Source organism: Alosa sapidissima, chromosome 9, assembly GCF_018492685.1.
Source record: "Alosa sapidissima isolate fAloSap1 chromosome 9, fAloSap1.pri, whole genome shotgun sequence".
Lineage (NCBI taxonomy): Eukaryota > Metazoa > Chordata > Actinopteri > Clupeiformes > Clupeidae > Alosa > Alosa sapidissima.
In genome coordinates, this window is record NC_055965.1 from 30,439,377 (window position 1) to 30,459,783 (window position 20,407).

General features: G+C 45.0%; 1 protein-coding gene across 1 annotated transcript in view; it reads right to left on the minus strand.

Annotated features, from left to right (window-relative positions):
* Positions 1-7,899: 7,899 nt before the first annotated feature.
* LOC121718813 (microtubule-associated serine/threonine-protein kinase 1-like) overlaps positions 7,900-20,407 on the minus strand; it is a 29,236-nt gene continuing 16,728 nt past the window's right edge. The window contains exons 11-20 of the mRNA XM_042104084.1: positions 19,916-20,076; positions 18,434-18,696; positions 17,849-18,094; positions 16,460-16,689; positions 15,094-15,216; positions 14,683-14,819; positions 14,261-14,421; positions 13,739-13,821; positions 13,385-13,621; positions 7,900-10,591 (exon numbers count right to left, since the gene is read on the minus strand). Of these exons, the coding sequence (XP_041960018.1) occupies positions 8,768-10,591; positions 13,385-13,621; positions 13,739-13,821; positions 14,261-14,421; positions 14,683-14,819; positions 15,094-15,216; positions 16,460-16,689; positions 17,849-18,094; positions 18,434-18,696; positions 19,916-20,076 (3,465 nt within the window). The 3' untranslated portion in view covers positions 7,900-8,767. The remainder of the gene's footprint in view (positions 10,592-13,384; positions 13,622-13,738; positions 13,822-14,260; positions 14,422-14,682; positions 14,820-15,093; positions 15,217-16,459; positions 16,690-17,848; positions 18,095-18,433; positions 18,697-19,915; positions 20,077-20,407) is intronic.

The following is a 20,407-nucleotide window of genomic DNA, read 5'->3' on the forward strand; positions in this document are numbered from 1 at the left end:
GGAAAGCTTTGGCCCTTTTTTTAAAGAAAATGGGAAAAAAAAAATACAAACTCCAAGTATATTTTATTTTTAGAGATTCTCTAAAGACGTACCAAAACTCGGTTAAGTCAGCTAGAACAGAGTATTAGGCCTACTCTAAGTTGATTGCCAAAAAATCTCATGATCTGTGTTGATTTCTTGATGATTTATAGGAGAAAAAAGAGAATCACTAATTATTAATATTACTCAAATTTGTTTGCAAAGAAACATGTCAGCACAGTAGCCTACTTGCAGCACCCAGGGATAAATGACTGTTGAAGTAGGCCTACACTACAGTGTCATGCTTCTTAAAAACTCACCCGTGTGTAGTTAGCAAAGCTCTGCCAGGCCAAGCTGGAACCTGAGGCTAGGGCCCCTCTTGTTTCAAGGATACAAGGATACAAGGAAGTTTATTGTCACATGCATATAGTTACTGGAAGTAAGAAATGCAGTGAAATTATGTCTGGTGTCAGCCTGTTTGTGCATTAATGGGGGGGGTAAAGAGTGCAGTAGAAGAGGGGTTTAGTAGATTAAGTGGCAAGGGCTGCATAAGAAGGGGGGGGGAGGATTGGGATTGGGGGCGGGGGCGCGGGGGCACCAACAGGGAGCAAAGAGGGCAGTGTGCAATATGTGTGTTGGGGAAGCTTCCTCATGAGACAATGTGCTGTGTACTGGGGGGGGGGGGGGGGGGGGGGGCAGTGTGCTGTAAGTATGTTGGGGATGTGTGTTGGAGAAGCTTCCTGATGAAATAATGTGCTGTGTATGTAGGGGAGAGGGGGGGGGGGGGGCAGTGTACTGCAAGTATGGTGAAGGGACTTACTATTGCAAGCAGAGTACTGTATGTATGGTGTATGTAAGTGATGACATTGAAGATGTGTGTGTGGGCGGGAGGGGAGTGGAGCAGTGACTGTGTGTGTGTGTGTGTGTGTGTGTGTAGTGTGTGTGTGGGTAGGTGGGGGCAGTGTGCTGTAAGTATGTAGAGGATGTGTGTTGAAGAAGATCCTGAAGATAATGTGCTGTGTATGTAGGGAGGGGGGGACAGTGTGCAGCAAGTATGTAGAGGAGGCTTACTGTAGCAAGCAGTGTGCTGTATGTATGTGAAGTGATGACAGTGATGATGTTAATGTGTGTGTTTTTTGTGTGTGTGTTGGGGATGGGGATGGGGATGGGGGGGGGGCAGAAAGGCTAGGCAATCAAGGACATGGGTAGATGGAGGAGAAATCAAAAATAATAAATAAAAAGTTCTATGGAGATGTGCAAAAGTTGGAGAAAGTCAGATGTGTGTGTGTGTGTGTGTGTGTTTTGATGTGTGATGAAATAAGAAAATAAATAAAAGGTCTGTAGCATAGGGTAAGGGATGTAAAAGTGCTAATAGTCTTGTAGGTGTGTGGGGGGGGGGGGGTGCAATGAGTGCAAAGTCAGTATAGTGTGAGTTCAGAGTTGGGAAATGTTTGAGAGTGCTGAGGAGTGAATGTGTGCAAAGTCAGTATAGTGTGAGTTCAGAGTTCAGATGGCCTGGAGATAAAAACTTCTCCTGAGTCTCTCAGTTCTGGCTTTGTGACTACATAGGCGTCTTCTTGATTTCAGCGGTAGGAATAATCCATTGTTAGGATGAGAAGAGTCCTTCAGAATCTTTTGGGTTCTTAGGAGTACTCTTCTGGAATAGATATCTTGTAGAGCAGGGAGTTGAGTTCTTATAGTACGTTCAGCTGAGCGCACTACTCTCTGCAGAGTACTACAATCTCTAACTGTGGAGTTCCCATACCAGGTGATGATGCAACCAGTTAGAACACTCTCAACCGCTGAAGTGTAGAAGGCCTTCATGATGGATGTAGAAACTTTGAATTTCCTTAGCTGACGAAGGAAGTAGAGTCGTTGTCTGGACTTCTTCAGAACATATTGAGTGTTAACAGTCCATGTTAAGTCTTCAGTAATGTGGACACCAAGGTATTTAAAACTTGTGACTCTCTCTACAGGTTGCCCGCTGATCATTAGTGGGGTGTAACTGTAGTTCTGCTGCTGCCTTCTGTAATCCACTACCATTTCCTTGGTTTTATTGATATTCAGTGTAAAGCTGTTAGATTGACACCACTGTGCCACCTCATCAACCTGATCCAAGTAGAGCTGTTCATTGTTGTTACTAATCAGGCCCAAGATCACTGTCATCTGCAAACTTGATGATGGAGGTATGACTACTGTTGGCTTTGCAGTCATGTGTGTAGATGTTGTACAGCAGTGGACTCAAAACACAGCCTTGGGGAGCACCCGTGCTGATGGTTAATGAGTCAGATGTCAGACCCCCCACTCTAACCACTTGTGAACGGTTGGTGAGGAAGTCAAATATCCAGTGACACAGGGTGGTGTTCAGTCCTAAGGCCTTCATCTTTGTGACCAAGGTGAGAGGTACTATCGTGTTGAATGCTGAACTAAAGTCAATGAACAGCATCCTCACATTATTCCCATTCCCCTCCTCCAGGTGAGTTAAGGTGGTGTGCATGAGGTTTGAGATGGCATCCTCTGTAGACCTGTTGGCTCTGTAAGCAAATTGGAGGGGGTCGAAGGAGGCAGGGAGGGATGAGCAGATCATGTTTTTCACAAGCTTCTCAAAACACTTCATCACTGTAGACGTCAGGGCTACTGGGCGGTAGTCATTCAGACATGATGGACTTTTGTTTTTCGGTACTGGAACAATAACAGACTGCTTGAGGCAAGTAGGAACTGTCTCTTGAGTCAATGATGCGTTAAAGATATAAGTGAACACAGGAGCTAACTGAGCAGCGCAGGATTTCAAAACCCTGTTAGAAATTCCATCCGGTCCAGCAGCTTTTCTACAATTAACCCTCCTAAAGGCATTGCTCACATCGACCTCAGAGACACAGGAAGGATGCCATTGCCACTTCAGCTCCTTTAGAATTAGTCTGCATTGATTTTTTTCTCTGGGGAAGATTCTCACTTGTAAGTCCATTGATGTTAAGCTGGTGTGTCCACATCTAAAACTGCTTTTCCATGTTCCACCTGCATAAAATATAGTGTAGCATGAAGGCTTTACGTTCTTGAGTTTTCCCCCGTGCCGGCAGTTTATCAGAGCATTTCATGTGTTTCATGGAGTGATGCTCCCCAGTCCTTGTGGACAAAGGTACGTTGCATTTCACAGTACATGTTTTAAATGTGTGGGTACTGTTCATATATGTGAAGGATGTTCTATACTTACCCTGTTTGTTTAAATACACAGGAGAGATGTTAATTTCAAACAAATCACCCTTTGTGGACAAAAATCACCAACAGAGCAGCCTTCAAGAACATTTCACTAGGGTTATCAAGCAGACACATTCCTTCGTTAGTGATTCACTGAATTAGTCCCCCAACACCTCCAGAAGGCTCAACCGTGGTATCTGGCATCCCAGACCCAGCCCCCATCCACACTCATGATCTGCCAACAAATATCGACAAATTCATTGGTCGCTCATTGCAGTGGCCATTTATGATCCGAACAGCAACGTAACCAGACAAACCACGAGCCCTTGATGTGGGCACCGACAAATACCAACAAACTCATCAGTAAATCGTCTTTGTTGCTGCGGCCATTTACAGTAAAATCATCAGCAACATATATATAAACAAATGGCAAACCCTTGACCCTTGACAAGTACAAGCAAATTCTTTGAGTCATTCCTCTTCGTTGCTGTGGTTGTTTATGATCCAATCAGCATCATAACCCGACAATCCTCCAGACCTTGATGCAGGCACCCACAAATACAAATTCTTCAGTAATTCCTCTTCGTTGCTGTGGCCATTTAAGATCCAATCATCAACATACCCAACCGACATGCAAGCCCTAGTCCAGAAACACACCTGCAAGATTGCAGACATCTCAGAGCCAATTCAGGTTACAACATGACCCCAAGTAGTCTATGAGTTGGAGAACACAAACATACAATGTAAGGCAAACACACACAGATTAAAACATGCAGGCGCTTTCACACAGAGACAGTCAGTTGACTGTTGGGGCAGCCGTGGCCTACTGGTTAGCGCTGTCTAGTTTCAGACTTGTAACCGGAAGATTGCTGAGTTTAGCGTTTGCAGCCATCTTGAATTTAGTCATGATAAGTCGAGCAACGAGTAAGAATGAACAGGTATGATAAGGGATCAGATTCCAAAAATAATTCAGTGGAAATGCATGGATTCCAGTTGCTGCTACTGGAAGAAACTGGAATCCATGCATTTCCACTGAATTATTTTTGGAATCTGATCCCTTATCATACCTGTTCATTCTTACTTGTTGCTCGACTTATCGTGACTAAATTCAAGATGGCTGCAAACGCTAAACTTCGTGAAGATACTGTCTGTATAAATCGTCTTGTAAGTAAACTACCAGTGCTTTTTCAAAGTTCTCAATGTCTCGTTTTAAATGTCAGGGCCCTCGGAAGTCTACCAATGAAGTGTGGAGATACATTGAGCCTCGTAAATGGGTGTAAAACAGTGATTTATTTGCATGGCTAGCCCGATGCCGAAGCACCACTATTGAAAAAGATGTTGGTAGCATCGGCTAACTAGCGCCAGATTTTGGAGTGCAGGGGACAAGCCGAGATGGGCTATGAGACATACGTTCACACTCGGTATCATGTTTCAATACACTTTAGGTCAATATCACACCGGAATTCTCCTTTAAATGTTGAGTGTGAAAATTAAATTGTTTTTTTCTATAAGCTAACAGTAAATAAAAAAAATTGGAAATTAACTTTTTGCATAACTTGCTTGTATTGTCCTAATTTCACTACACAACTACATAGAGAAAACCTTGGCGTTTTACAGCATGTTGTTGCCCTGAGGCAGCAAACTGATTTCTGCTTTGGGGTGATGGGGGGTTAAATTGTATGATTGATATGTCAACAGGGACCCCCAAGCTCTCTATAGGTGGGGCAAAATATTTCTTTCTGCAAAAAAATAAAATTCATGCCATAGAGTGCTAAACTTGGCGCTGTTGCCTTGAAATATCTCCACAAAATGTCCTCTTCCTTCTTCATGCTTTTACAGTTTTTCTATTGCTTTCACCTTTTTTCAAACCTGTAAATATGTGTGTATATGTGTCTGTGTCTGTGTGTGTGTGTGTGTGAAAGTAAAAGAGATTCTGTAGGTCCTGTAATACTTTTTATTCCACACTGAAACAACATCTCAAGGTGTCAGAGAAAACATACAAATAAAACATTAAAATAAAATAAAAATAAAACATTTAGACTAAATAATAATAACAATAATAATAATAACAATCATAACATGAACAATATGAATAACAGTAATAATACTAAGTTAACATAATTATAGATAACAATTATATATGTTTGTTTTCCTCTTGCCTATTTACAATCAACATGTAGCCCACATCTCCTGGACTGATTCCAGTTCTCAAAGCAGTCGATAGACTGGAAATAGGCCTAATAACAAATAACAACAACAACAATAACATCATCAACAACAGAAGAATTTAACATAACATATAAAGTGCATCTTACCATAAATAATTTTGAATGATATCGAGAATTCACATGGTCTACAACGATAGTTTGCCTTTAGCATAAATAGATCATTTGAAAAAATGTGTTTTCTGATTTCCCGTTAGCCTATCTAAAGTTCTTTAAGTCTGCCAAATCGACACTGCTACAGTACGTATGGTTAATATTTAATCAGCCAATGGTCACCACACTATAACCTCCAGAAAGAACAATGATTATTATTATTATAAAACGTTAACATAAAGCTTCGTTTTTCACATTTTACTGTAAGTCACTATAACAGTCGGATGAAGCGATCAGGGACGTTCCCCTCGGTGATATGACAGTTGAGACTGTTACTATGGAGATTTACCCAAGCACTGCAGCTATAGGGTGCGAGCTATAGGCTACTTAAAATTGTACCCAGGAAGTTAAGTCGCTCTGGGCTGATGATGCTAGAATACAGTGGAGGAGAGGAGATCTACACGCCTCGAATATCAAACCTCTGGAGATGGGTATTGCATAGGCTCTTCTCTACATTCCCACTGGACTGAATTGATATCTGTATATACTGTATGTATATATATATAGAGAGAGACAGAGAGTGAGAGTGAGAGTGAGAGAGAGAGTGAGAGAGAGAGCGAGTGGAATGGATCTGGCTAGGGTTTTCCAACAATTATACTGTACTCTGCCTCGAGTAGAGATGGGATACTCCATGTGTGTGTGTGTGGCTGTGTGTGTGTGAGTGTGTTTATATCGCTGTGTGTGTGTGTGTGTGTGTGTGTGTTTGTGTGTGTGTTCTCACATCTTGGGCGATCCCGTCCTCCAGAGATGGGACACCCGGCTTCAGGGAGTAAATGTCCAAATATTTGTTCCAACCATTCAGTAAACAACAACAAAACAGTTGATTCTTCTTTCCTCAACTCTTTAGCTAGGTAGATGAGCTAATTAGCCAAAATGGAGATTTTCCAAAAACTGTTTCAGTGTTTGCGTGTGGACAGGGGAGATTTTGGATTGTGACATCACATTTTCCCTTTTTATTTAAAATGTGGTCAGGTCTCTGACTGGTCAGTATCATCATTCTGTTTGATTGACGTGCTCTTCGCATATCCGTGTGGATGGAAATATTTTGCAATAAGGAAAACCTTTTTTTTTATTTTTTATATCTGACGTGTGAACATGGCCTAATCCCTTCTGATGCCAGGATTCCCATCTCTGGGCTTCAGGCAAATGGCAGAAAGCTTATACTGTTCAGACCTAGACCCTTTTGGAGCCCAATTCAACATGACATCCTAAAGAGCAATTGTGGTGACTCTGACTAATGCTACCCACACATCAGAAGATTTTGAAGAAAGATTCTTGAAAGATAGCAGTCTTTTAACTATTCAAGCTTTACTTAAAAATACTACTATCTTTCCCAAATCTTGTCAAAGTCTTCAGATTGCAGTCTTTTAACTATTCAAGCTTTACTCAAAAGACTACTATCTTTCCCAAATCTTGTCAAAGTCTTCAGGTATAAGGATGGCTTAAGCCTTAAGGCGAGGATCACATCAGCCAGCGGCAAGCGGCAGCGGCAAACGTAATGCAACGCTCTCAGACCATAATAAGTTTTGTCTCGTTCCTAAGCAACACAAGCGGTTTGTCAATTGAATACGCTCGCGTTGCACTTTGAAAGTTGAACAGTTACCACCGTTCCGCTGCCGAACCATAGAGAACAATAGGAAGCCTGCCGCTTGCCGCTGGCTAATGTGATCCCCGCCTAAAAGTGTGGGATTTTGAACATTCTAACATAAGATTCCGTTCAGCAACAATTCAAGGTTCTAAAATTCTATGTTGAATTCAATGTACCCAGATATTCTTTAGAACGTTCATTTTCCAACAAGCGTATCGTAGAAGACACAGTCTGTTAGGCACTATAGCCCATCTCAGAGGCTGTAAAGAAAATCAAATAAGGTGACATCAATGACGAAGTGTGCATTTATCCACGCCATGGTTTAGGGGAGGGCTGTGTGAGCTGAAACGCCAGAGGATGCATTTTAGGGCTTTTTTTCTTTCTTTTTAAACCCTGCTTTCAAGGAACCATGTGGAATGTATGTATACAGCTTAAAGCCCCATCGGCTTGTTACTGGCAAAACGGCACTGCCTTGTTATACATGCATTTGTGTTCGCCACCAGGGGGCACCAAACCCATGCTCTTAACACTTGCAAGTGTGGAAAATGTCCTTCCATGAGACCCTCACAGAAGTCCAGTCCTCTGTGTGTGTGTGTGTGTGTGTGTGTGTTGGGGGTGAGGATGCAGGCAAGTGTGTGTGTGTGTGTGTGTGTGTGTGTGTGTGTGTGTGTGTGTGGTCGTACCCCTGCAGTGGGAACAGAAAGGCTGAGAGTGAAAATGAAAGTCTGTGCCTTTAAACGTCCCCTCCAGCTGGGCCCCAGTTCCTGCAGTTGACACATGTTGGACTATAGCGCTTTATAACATCTGTGATTGTACTCCACACACACACACACACACGCACACACACGCACACACACACACACACACACACACACATCTGTGATCGTACTCCACACACACACACACACACACACATTTGTGATCACACACACACAGACACACATCTGTGATCACACACACACACACACACACACACATATCTGTGATCGTACTCCACACTCCAACACACACACACACACACACACACACATCTTCGATCGTACTCCACGAGGCGCTAAGGAAGAGTGTGCATCATCATACTCGGAATCTTCAGGAAAAGAGTATTTCAAACCAACAGCAGGCAGACCTGGATCAACACTCGTCTTCAGTCGGCGTTTGGAGTTTGGATTTTGGTCTTTGCAGTTTTCAGCTTCAGGTGATCTGTTAAAGCACTTCATTAGCAAATCTACACACACACTCACACACAAACACACACACACACACACACACACTGGTACACTCGTACATACATATTCACCTTCCTGGTGTGTACCAGTTAGATCAGGTGTGTATGACAGATTTCACTTTAAAAAGGACAGCCCTAAATCACCATGGCAACAGAATCAGATTCTAGAGAGAGAGCGAGAGAAAGATAGAGAAGGAGAGAGAAAGATAGAGAAGGAGAGAGAAAGATAGTCTGCATGTGTCCTCATCGTCAAGAACGTCTCAGCCAGAATGCTCTGGTAAGTTTTAAATCATGACATGAAGGTTCCCTTAAGGTCTAACCTGATGACCCTCAACCCACTGATCCCTTGACACCCTTAAACCATCAGGCCGTGGACTTTGGAATGCTGGGGCTTTTATCCAACTGAGGTTGAGGAGGAGGAGAAACAAGCCCTGGGGAAGCGGCTACTGTGAGTCCGGGCCTACTTCTTGCCTCAGCCTCAGGCTTTCCTGCTGGGCCTGCCTGCTTCCCCTCACTGGTCTTGGGGCTCTCCCTGTCCCTGGGCCCTGGGCTCTTGGGACCGACGGGAGGAGGAGCCGGAGGAGGAGTAGGAGGAGCTGGGGAGGGCATCTTGGCGGTTGGCTGCTGGGCAGGGCCACTCCGGTCGCCGGGGGAGACGGGCTGTGATTGGATGGAGGTGGGAGTGTGCGTGGCGGTGGGGGAGGGGCTTGGGGTTGGGGAGGGGGAATGTTCCTCCACCACCTCCAGCAGTCGCTTCTCTTCCCAGTCCAGGGTGCCCCGGTAGCAGTTCACCGACAGGCCCTTCTCCTGACGCATCTTCCCCAGGACGGGGGCCTGGACCTGGGTGGAGCCCACGGAGAGCAGCCCCTTCACAGGACCAGCTATGGAGCCCCTCAGCCTAGGGTCTGGAGGCCTAGCGGGGGTGCTCAGGCCATTCTTTCTCAAAACTCCCTCACCTAAACCAGGTGCTTTTGAGATTCTAGAAGGTTCTGAGACAATGGCAGGTGCGGAACCCAGGCATGTCTCTAAGCCTGCAGAACTCCTCGCCGGTGGAAGGGCCTGCGGAACCATCTTAGAACTCTCTGGAATGTCCTTTCTATCAGGTTTAGCCTGAACGCGATCTAACTGAGGCTGCAGCTGTTTGGCTGCTTTCTCTGGCTGGCTCAGCTTGCTGCAGAAGGCTGGTAGGAATTTGGCGTCACAGCCAGGATCTGTTGTGACTGCCACACTGCTAAGAATTCTGGGATCTGTAGTCTTTGCAGCAGGATCTGTTGTGACTGCCACACTGCCGAGAATTATGGGATCTGTAGTGCTTGCAGCAGGCGGAGAAAGAGATGCACTGGCAGGTTGGGTGGCCTTGGACTCAAGGGCAGCACCATTGCTTACGGGCGCCTTCGCTGTCGAGGAGTCGCTGAGTTTGCATTGGGCTGGACTACGTGTGTCCTCAGTGGTGGATATGGCGGTTTTGGATGTTGTGGTTCCAGGGGGTTCGCTCGCTCTTCCGTTCCCCGATACAGGCTTACTGTCCGTGCGCTTGCTGTCGCCTCCAGCCTGGGCGTCGCTGGACGCGGCTCCAGATGGGGTGGTCCTCTCCAGCTTGGCCACGGACCTGCCCAGAGTGGCGTCCCAGGATCTCTCTCTCTCTCTGTCTCTGTCCCTTCCCCTCTCCCTCTCGCGTTCCCTCTCTCGCTCCCTCTCGCGCTCTCGGAACAGCACCTCTCGGCTCAGCGGAGACTCTTGGCGGCCCAGCTTCCTCATTGGCTTGACGAGCACGCCCGTCTCCGGCAGCGACGGGGTCATCGTCATCGTCGTCTTCGGCGGAGACGGCGGCGACGGGGGCACGCCCAGCGTCTCGGCCTCCGTTTCCGGAAGGCTCTGCAGGGGCGGCTCCCCGCACAGGAACCCGCCCTCTTTCCTGTAATCGGCCAATCCGATGCCGCCGACGACAACTCCCAGCTCCAGGCTGTGCTTCCTGTGTCCCCCCGTCGTTGCCGAGGGCGACCCGGTCATCATCGCGGCCCCCGAGGGCGGCGAGGAGGAGAGCGGCGAGGACGCCAGTCGCTCGGCCGACTGCACGCGCTTCAGCAGTGGAGAGCGCGGAGGCTCGGCGCTCTTCGGCCGCGGGCGTACCATCACCGGGGACGAGGAGGAGGACGAGCTCGGGTGCAGCTTCGCTGGTGGGAAGGCCTGTGTGGTGTTGGGGGGGGGGGGGGGGAGTATGCAAGTGTTAGACGCTAGGGAGTTAGGACAGACACTTTCTACTGAGACACAGCACTCAAAGAATCCTCCATATATATCCTTCATATATATATATATATATATATATATATATATATACTGTATTATTATTATTATTATTATTTATTATTAACCCTTAGATGCATGACCTACCAACACCTACACTCTTTCATGAGTGGGGTCAAATTAGAATGAATGCATTTTATGCTGTACATTTAAGAAAGGAGGTTAAGGACAGAGACTATATATATATATATTTGAAGGATTTCATATATATATAAATATATATAATAATTTGTTTTTACTTTATTAATCTTGCCTATGTACCTGGGTATATATGGAGGATTATATATATATATATATATATATATATATATATATATATATATATATATATATATATATATATATATATATATAATTTGTATTTTGTTATTAATCTTGCCTGTGTACCTGGGTGGTGTATAATAACGTATTGTGTTATTAATCTTGCCTGTGTACCTGGGTGGTATATAATAATGTGTTGTGTTATTAATCTTGGTATATAATAATGTGTTGTGTTATTAATCTTGGTATATAATAATGTGTTGTGTTATTAATCTTGCCTGTGTACCTGGGTGGTATATAATAATGTGTTGTGTTATTAATCTTGCCTGTGTACCTGGGTGGTATATAATAATGTGTTGTGTTATTAATCTTGGTATATAATAATGTGTTGTGTTATTAATCTTGCCTGTGTACCTGGGTGGTATATAATAATGTGTTGTGTTATTAATCTTGCCTGTGTACCTGGGTGGTATATAATAATGTGTTGTGTTATTAATCTTGGTATATAATAATGTATTGTGTTATTAACAGAGCTGCCAACTCTCACACATGAGACACACACCGTGAGACACACACATTTGATTAGTTTCACACGCTCACACGCCACACCCCCGATTTCTCACGCTGAAGTGTCCACCCGGTCGGTCAGATGCCTGAAAAATGAGTTTTATCTATAGATCTACCTGTTGAGCCACTGATCGACTAGTTATGCTTTCAGAGACGGTGAGAGGGTTCAAGAGCACCCCCTGTCTGGAATTTTCTAAATTTTCTCTCATTTGCAATGCTACTTCAGAAGCCATCCCAGGCGCATTTCCCCGGCTTCAGGTATGCTGTGAGTATTATTGAGTATTTTTCACGCTGAAGTGTCAACCTGGTAGGTCAAATACCTGGCAGATGAGGTTCAACTAAACTTAACCTATACATATCACACATCATGTGAACGAACGGAATCTAAGCTTTCCAAAGATAGCGCCAAGTTGCTGTGATAATGGTTCGCGAGAAAATTAACATTGAACTGACATGCAATTTAGGCTAAGCATATTTGCATTTTGCACACAGAACACACCCATTACTCTCGGTTAAATATTTCACTAACCCTTCACACAACACATGGAAAACCCAATGTCACAATAAACAGCAAACCGTACCGAATATGAGGATATAAAGCATGCCTCTGTGCAATAAGTGGTTCCTGAGTAATCCGGTTTTGAAATTGCAACACATTTCTACATAGTCTCATTGGGGCGAAATTATAATGTATTCTAATATAAACTATTTGTCAGTACATTACAGTTTTGTAAATTGCTCAGCCATAGATTATCCCACTATCATGGTTCTTATATTGTCAGGTTCCAGCCAATCCCACTTACACAGATAAATTAATATATTTATATTGGCATGCTTCCTAGTGACATTAATGCAAAAATATGAAAAGAAAAATATGATGAAAATATGAAAAGAAAATCAAATAATGAGACACAAATATTGATATAAAGCCTGACATAAGCCATATGCTAACATTCACATCATACATTCCCAGATATGGGTATCCTGAAAAAAAGGAAGAGCATGTACAGTAGGCTATAGGCTAGATGGCCATTACAATGACCAATATCTTATCTTAAATGAACTAGCTGAATAACATGACCACTTCTGCAAAATGTACACACATTTCTGAACTGTGAATTGTAGCATTTATGTTTTGTGGTTGTGAACTTATTGCAATATCACCATAACTATTCCACCTGTGTGTGCATGGTTATAAGTGCAAAATAGTTTAGGCTACAGCACAAATCTTTCCATAAAAATAAGTCTGACCTCTGAATTTATTTTGAAAGTGCACCTGATTGATGCATTTAAAAGTTAAAATATACAAACATTTCTTAAATTCTTACAAAACACCCTTAGGACGACACAGCATCAGATGAATGCAGGTTCAGGCCGAGGTCCTAGTAGTAGATCCCTTTGATACCAATATTAATTAAACTCTGGGACCCTGGTCCCTACACCTGAGAACCACTGATGTACGTTTTTTTTACTGTACGGTAATAATGCTGAATGAGCCAAACAAAAATTTCCACAGCAAAATTTTGGTTGGCCCCACCAAATCTCACTCCAAGGTTTATTAATCTTGCCTGTGTACCTGGGTGGTATATAATAATGTGTTGTGTTATTAACCTTGCCTGTGTACCTGGGTGGTATATAATAATGTGTTGTGTTATTAATCTTGCCTGTGTACCTGGGTGGTATATAATAATGTGTTGTGTTATTAACCTTGCCTGTGTACCTGGGTGGTATATAATAATGTGTTGTGTTATTAACCTTGCCTGTGTACCTGGGTGGTATATAATAATGTGTTGTGTTATTAATCTTGGTATATAATAATGTGTTGTGTTATTAACCTTGCCTGTGTACCTGGGTGGTGTGGCTGCTCCCGGGCACATGGTGTCCAGGCAGGGGTGGGGTGGCGACGCCTGGTGGGGGTGGGGGGGATCCGGAGGACGACGCCGGGCAGGAGGTCTGGGGGGGTGACGGGGTGTGGGCGAGGGGCGACAGGGGTATGTTCCCGGCCGACTTGCAGCGCGCGGAGCGGTACTGGCGGTGGAGCTTGGGAGAGAGGCCGTGCAGGGAGGAGGGGCGCATGTGACGCCCCTGCTGAGACGCAGCCGGAGGGCCGGGGGGCTGGACGCCAACGGCAACGCCAGGCCCAGGGGGCTGATGGGAAATCATGGAGGAGGAGGAGGAGCAGGAGGAGGAGGAGGAGGGGGCGGGGGCGGGGGAGTTGGGCGTGCTGGAGGCTGGGGAGGTGCTCAGAGACGAGATGCCTGAGAGAGAAGGAGAGAGGGAGGAAGGGATGGAGAGAAGGAGAGAAGGAGGAGGGAGGGAGAGGAAAAGAGGGACGAAGGAGGGAGGGAGGGAGAGAAGGAGAGAGGGAGAAAGGGAAGAAGAGAAGGAGGAAGGGAGGGAGGGAGGAAGGGAGAGAGAGAAGGATAGAGGGAGGGAAGGAAGCAATGAAGAGATGGAAGGAGGGAGAGAGGAAGGGTGGGAGAAGAGAGGGATGGAGGGAGGAAGGGAGCAATGAAGAGAGTTGATGAGGAGAGAGTGGGAAGAATAGAGAGATGGAAAGAGAGAAGGATGGAAGTGGCAGGGAGGTGAAGGAAAAATGGAGTAGAACACAGAGAACCAGAGATAATTATAGTTTATAAATACAAGGCTTGAAAGCTATTTGAACGTCTGAGTGCGTGTGTGTTTATGTGTGTTTGTGTGCATGTGTGTATGTGTATGCGTGTGTGTGTATGCGTGTGTGTTTACCCTGTGCCAGTCCATGTGTGGGTGAGGCCGGCAGACTCTCGCTGGATGAGAGCGAGCGTGTGAGGGAAGACAGACTGCGGCTGGTGTGGAGCAGGTTGGACTGCTTGGTGATCTTACGGAACAGAGAGCTGCGCTTCTTACTGTTAGAACCAGCAGAACAGAGGGAACACAGAACAGAGGGAACACAAGAATGTGAGAGGAAGAGAGCAGAATGACAGAGCAGTGAGTTGAATTGAGTTGAACTGAGCTACATTGAGTTGAATTGAGTTGAACTGAGTTAAGCAGAGTTGAACTGAGCTGTGTTGAATTGAGTGAAACTGAGTTGAACTCAATTTGGTTTTAATTAAGTTGAACAGAGTTGAATTGAGTTGAACTGAGTTGAACTGAATGGCGCCTCACACCTGTCCTGTGCCTCCTTCCCCGGAGTCTTCTTGCTCCTGCGTGCCATCTTGGACTGCTGGTTGGCACGGCGAGCAGGGCCAATCTTGATGGACGTGTTCTCAAAGGGGGTGGTTGTCACGGTGACTTTATTGCCACTCTGTAAAAATATAAAATATAAAGAACAAACAACTGTCATCTGTTTCAATACGTAATGGCTAAAAGGCTTGTATGAAACGTTTTTTTTATTATTTGGCATAATGCTTCTGTTCTGACAACAAATAACTATTACTCATGTGTTAAAATTGTTAAATTTATAATGTGGTTAAGGTAATTATGCTAACATATGCAGAATGAGTCTCAGATGTAATGTTGTCTCCTCTAGATTAGACTAGTTGGTGCAATCCAAATGCACCTACAGATGCACCCCTCACCTTCAAAATGAGTTCTACCACTTCTGTGTGGACCAATCCATGGACTGACTCCCCGTTCACATGGGTGATGAGGTCACCAGCACAAAGCCCTGCCTCTTGGGCGGGGCCACCATCCTCTACATGCTGTGATAGGACAAGACAACAGTGAGTGGAATCCCTCATCATCAAGAAAATATTGTATAATTCTATTAGCACATTGAGCAGGCAGCTAGCTGACTGCTGGAGTAGTGCCCTCAGTTTTCCAGTTCACACAGAGCATGAAGCCATATCTCTGCACAAGCGCTTATTTTAGCTAACTGTAGTGTGGCGCTAACCCAGTTACAGTTTATAGGCTAGTAGTTACAGTGTGGGGTGGGTGTGTAAAAGTCGTGTACAGCTAACCTTAAAATCCAATTGCTGTATCCTTTTTGGTCATCTTTTTATCTTTTAAATGGATACTAGCAAATTCATCTGTCCATTTCATCAATATTGTGACACAACAGTGATGGTACAGATGGTACAGAGGTGAAGTTTTTCAACCATCTTGCCATTCTGACAGTAGACTTCTACTGAAAGCAAAAACATCCTACCCTGAGCATGACGCCAGAGAACAATGGTCGTTGTATGAATATGGTCAATGCATCTATGACACGTGACCCTTGACCCAATGCATCTATGACACATGACCCTTGACCCAATGCATCTATGACACATGGCCCTTGATCCAATGCCTCTATGACACGTGACCCTGTTACCCAATGCCTCTATGACACATGACCCTTGACCCAATGCATCTATGACACGTGACCCTTGACTCAATGCCTCTATGACACATGACCCTTGACCCAATGCATCTATGACACGTGACCCTGTTACCCAATGCATCTATGACACATGACCCTTGATCCAATGCATCTATGACACGTGATCCTAGACCTAATGCATCTATGACACGTGACCCTGTTACCCAATGCCTCTATGACACATGACCCTTAACCCAATGCCTCTATGACATGTGACCCTGTTACCCAATGCCTCTATGATACGTGACCCTTGATCCAATGCATCTATGACACATGACCCTTGACCCAATGCATCTATGACACGTGACCCTGTTACCCAATGCCTCTATGACACATGACCCTTGACCCAATGCCTCTATGACACGTGACCCTGTTACCCAATGCCTCTATGACACATGAGCCTTGACCCAATGCCTCTATGATCCTATGATATATTGTTGAGAGAATTGCTTTAAAACTTAACTGTTACCATGTTGTTAGTCGCTTTGGTTAAAAATGTGTCAGCCAAATGTAATGTAATGTAATGATCCGTGACCCTTGACCCAATGCCTTTATGACACATGACCCCTCTCCCACTCTCTTACCCAGACAATATGGTGGACGCTGTAGACGTCACTGTCACCCATGTAGACGCGTATGGCGCGGAGCGTGAAGCCGTATCTCTTGCCCGAGCGCTGGATGGTGATTGGTGAGCGCAGGAGAGTGACAGCAGGGCAGAAGTCCCGGCAGGGGGAGGAGTCCCGCGACGAGGGATTGGACGAGAGCGAGCGGGGAGACATAGGACTGGCCAATGGAGAGCTTCCATGCTGTTCCACTGAGAGAGAAAGAGAGAGAGAGAGAGCAGAAAGAGAGAGAGAGAGAGAGAGAGAGAGAGAGAGAGAGAGAGGAGTTAATTAGTGAAATCACCACTCCATAAAGTGTATTGTTCATCCAAGGTTTGCCAGATAAAAACTTTCGCTGCTGATGTGCGTGGCAAGTGACAGTGCACTCCTATCGGCACCGATGTAGACAAGGCTTAACAGGCTATTACACTATTTAACTAATCTATCTGTGCACTTAACCTAGGTGATTTCCCTAATTAAGTCATCTACTGTATCTGTGCACTTCATGTAGGTGATTTCCCTGATTAACTCATCTTCCTGGCTGAAGTGTTAATTAAAATCAGATGGTTTAGGGAGTGGATGGACCAAACAAATGGCAGGACTTTTACATTCTGAAGCCGGGGTTCCCAACATTGCCTGTAGAGGGTGCTAAATCCCACACCACACTGGTCCATCCACCAGTAAAGCAGCAACTTTTTAACAAAGCAGAATCACTGACCACTTTTTTATGTGTAGTTATGTAGTTTTTATGTGTAGGAGCAGAGATTCATCAGTTTGAAAGTTCCAGGACCATGGACAGCAGTGGACATGTCACATGATGGGGGGCAGCCGTGGTCTACTGGTTAGGGCTTCGGGCTTGGACCTGAAGGGTTGCCGGTTCGATCCCCGACCCAGTAGGAAAAATGTGAGCGGGGGAAGTGGTTGAGCAATGCTCTCCCATGCCCACATCCACAGCTGAAGTGCCCTTGAGCAAGGCACCTAACCCCTCTGTGCTGTGTATAAATGCAGAGACCAAATTCCCCTCACGTGATCAAAAGGGTATACATACATTGTACTATACTTGTATACTGATGACACAAGCATGCACATTAACTTGATCAGAAACCTCAAGAGGAAGGAACGTTAGTGGCCAACAACTACTCCATTCATATTACTACTGTGTTTCATCTTAATACAAGAGAAATAAACTATGTGAAACTACTTGTGAAAGGTTTAACTCTAGGTTGTCTTTTTTAAGAACTGGCTAGAGACAAGGGATGGAAGTGAACCCATCCTACACTGGCCCAATCAATCAAACAAACAAACAAACAAACAAACAAATAAATAAATATATAGGAAATTAACTAATACTTTGGAAAATATCTGAAATACCTGTAGGAATCATGACTGAGAGTGCGGTTGCCGAGGCGGACTTGATGACCTTGTTGCTAGGGCGGGAGCTGCGTCGGTCAGCGTCCCCGGTGAGCTGCTGATGCCTCGCCCGCCGCAGGACCAGGTCGTTGGTTGCCCGTGGCGCCAGGGGATCCGTGGAGATGGCGTCCTTGGTTACAGTCTCCTTGGGGACCACACCTGTCACCGCAGGACCCACTGATGGAGTCACATCCCCTGGCTTGGGTTCTTTATGACATCACAGGTAAACAAGCACATGTAAATAAACAATATAAACAATAACATTTTAAGTGTTATAAAAATGTATAAATGATTTTCTGACTGAATAGTTTTGGAATTGCTCACTTTTTTGTCTTCCCTCTCCTTCTCTTTTTCCACTCTCTCTCTTCTGTTTCTCTCTCATTCTCTCTCAATCTTCCTCCCACCTTCCCCCTCTCTCTGTCACTTTCTTTTTCTGCTACCTTCTCTCTTTCTCTCTCCCTCCTCTCTCTCTCTCCCTCCCCCTCTCTCTCTCTCTCTCTCTCTCTCTCTCTCTCTCTCTCCCTCCCCTATATCTCTCTCTCTCACCTGTAGCAGTAGCTCCTCCCTCTTTGCTGCTGGAGGCTGGTGTTTGGGTCATTGCCATGGCGACTGGTACCCCTGCCTCCAATGAGATTCCGCGTGGCCTGGTGCCTGTGCTGGTGCTCTGCCTGGAGAGGAACTCCACGTCACCCTCCAGTGGAGAGGCCAACCTCTGCGCGTCCAGCAGGGCCGAGAAGCGCCGCCGCGCGCCTAGCGGAGGGCTCGAGTCGCCCTCAGAGTACAGCGACTCCGTGCAGGAGAGACGCTTCCTGTTTAAACAACAGAGTAATTAAGTCACAAAGAGGTGGTTTAGAACATGATGATAAAGTCACAAAGAGGTGGTTTAGAACACCATTATAAAATCACAAAGAGGTGGTTTAGAACACTGTGATCAAGTCGCAAAGAGGTGGTTTTAGAACACGGTGACAAAGTAATAAAGAGGCGGTTTAGAACACCATGAAAAAGTCACAAAGAGGTGGTTTAGAACACCGTGATGAAGTTTAGAACACTGTGATGAAGTCGCAAAGAGGTGGTTTAGAACACAGTTATAAAGTAATAATGAGGTGGATTAGAACACTGTGATCAAGTCGCAAAGAGGTGGTTTTAGAACACGGTGACAAAGTAATAAAGAGGCGGTTTAGAACACCATGAAAAAGTCACAAAGAGGTGGTTTAGAACACCGTGATGAAGTTTAGAACACTGTGATGAAGTCACAAAGAGGTGGTTTAGAACACCGTGATAAAGTCTCAAAGAGGTGGTTTAGAACACACTAATAACACAACTTGGAACAGGACAGATTGTTCCAGATTGTCGTGTTTCATAACATGCTTATGTTGTAAACGAACGGTATGGTTAAAAATACAGTAATAAAACTAGAGAGAGATGTTTATAACATGATATTGAAGCAACTTGGGGATATATAGATAGATAGATAGATAGATAGATAGATAGATAGATAGATAGATAGATCCTTTTGTCATCCCAAGGGAAATATTATGCATCCAGTAGCTTATACAACCAAAACACAACACACATACACACATACAGTATGTCTCACATCCATAAAAATGGCTCACAGACATGTAACAAAAGAGTAAAGAGCACAAGGGAAGTGCACAAGTCCTGTTTTTCATTCCAACATGTAACTCTACTGCCGACTGATACAGATGACATGAGACAGGGGCACATAACATAATCATGTTGTATGGAATCTACATACAGCTCACAGATCAGGTGATCTCGTCCTCCAGCTCTTCACTCTCTCTGTGTGTGTGTGTGTGTGTGTGTGTGTGTGTGTGTGTCTGTGTGTGTGTGTGTGTGTGTGTGTGTGTCTGTGTGTGTGTGTGTGTGTGTGTTTTCTCACATCTCGGGCGATCTCGTCCTCCAGCTCTTTACTCTGTGTGTGTGTGTGTGTGTGTGTGTGTGTGTGTGTAGGTGTGTGTGTGTGTGTAGGTGTGTGTGTGTGTGTGTGTGTGTGTGTTTTCTCACATCTCGGGCGATCCCGTCCTCCAGCCCTTCTCCCTCAGAGTGAAACTGCCCAGACTCTCCCGCTTCGCCATCTTATCGTCACGGCGACCGTTGCGCTCCCGACGGGTCACTGTCGGAGCCTTGGTGTCCAGCTGGGTGAGGTGTTCCATACTACTGTACACCTGTGGGATGGAGAGATAGAGAAAGGGATGTTGGGAGAGACAGGGATGAGGAGAGAGGAGGAGGGAGAGAGAGAGAAAGGGAGTGAGGGAGAATTTTAATTTCATTTAATAAACATTTAAATGTCTTTGATTTAAGGGGTGTTGAGTAATCTGTCTATGGTGATTCAGTAAACTAGTCTAACGAGAGCATCTAACTGACATATCCTCTCTGTCATCTGAGGAGTTCAAGTTCAACTGCTGTGCTGTTCAAGTGTGTGTGTGTGTGTGCGTGTGTGAGTTCAAGTTCAAGTTCAGACAGATAGAGAGAGAGAGAGAGAGACCTTGCTGAAGC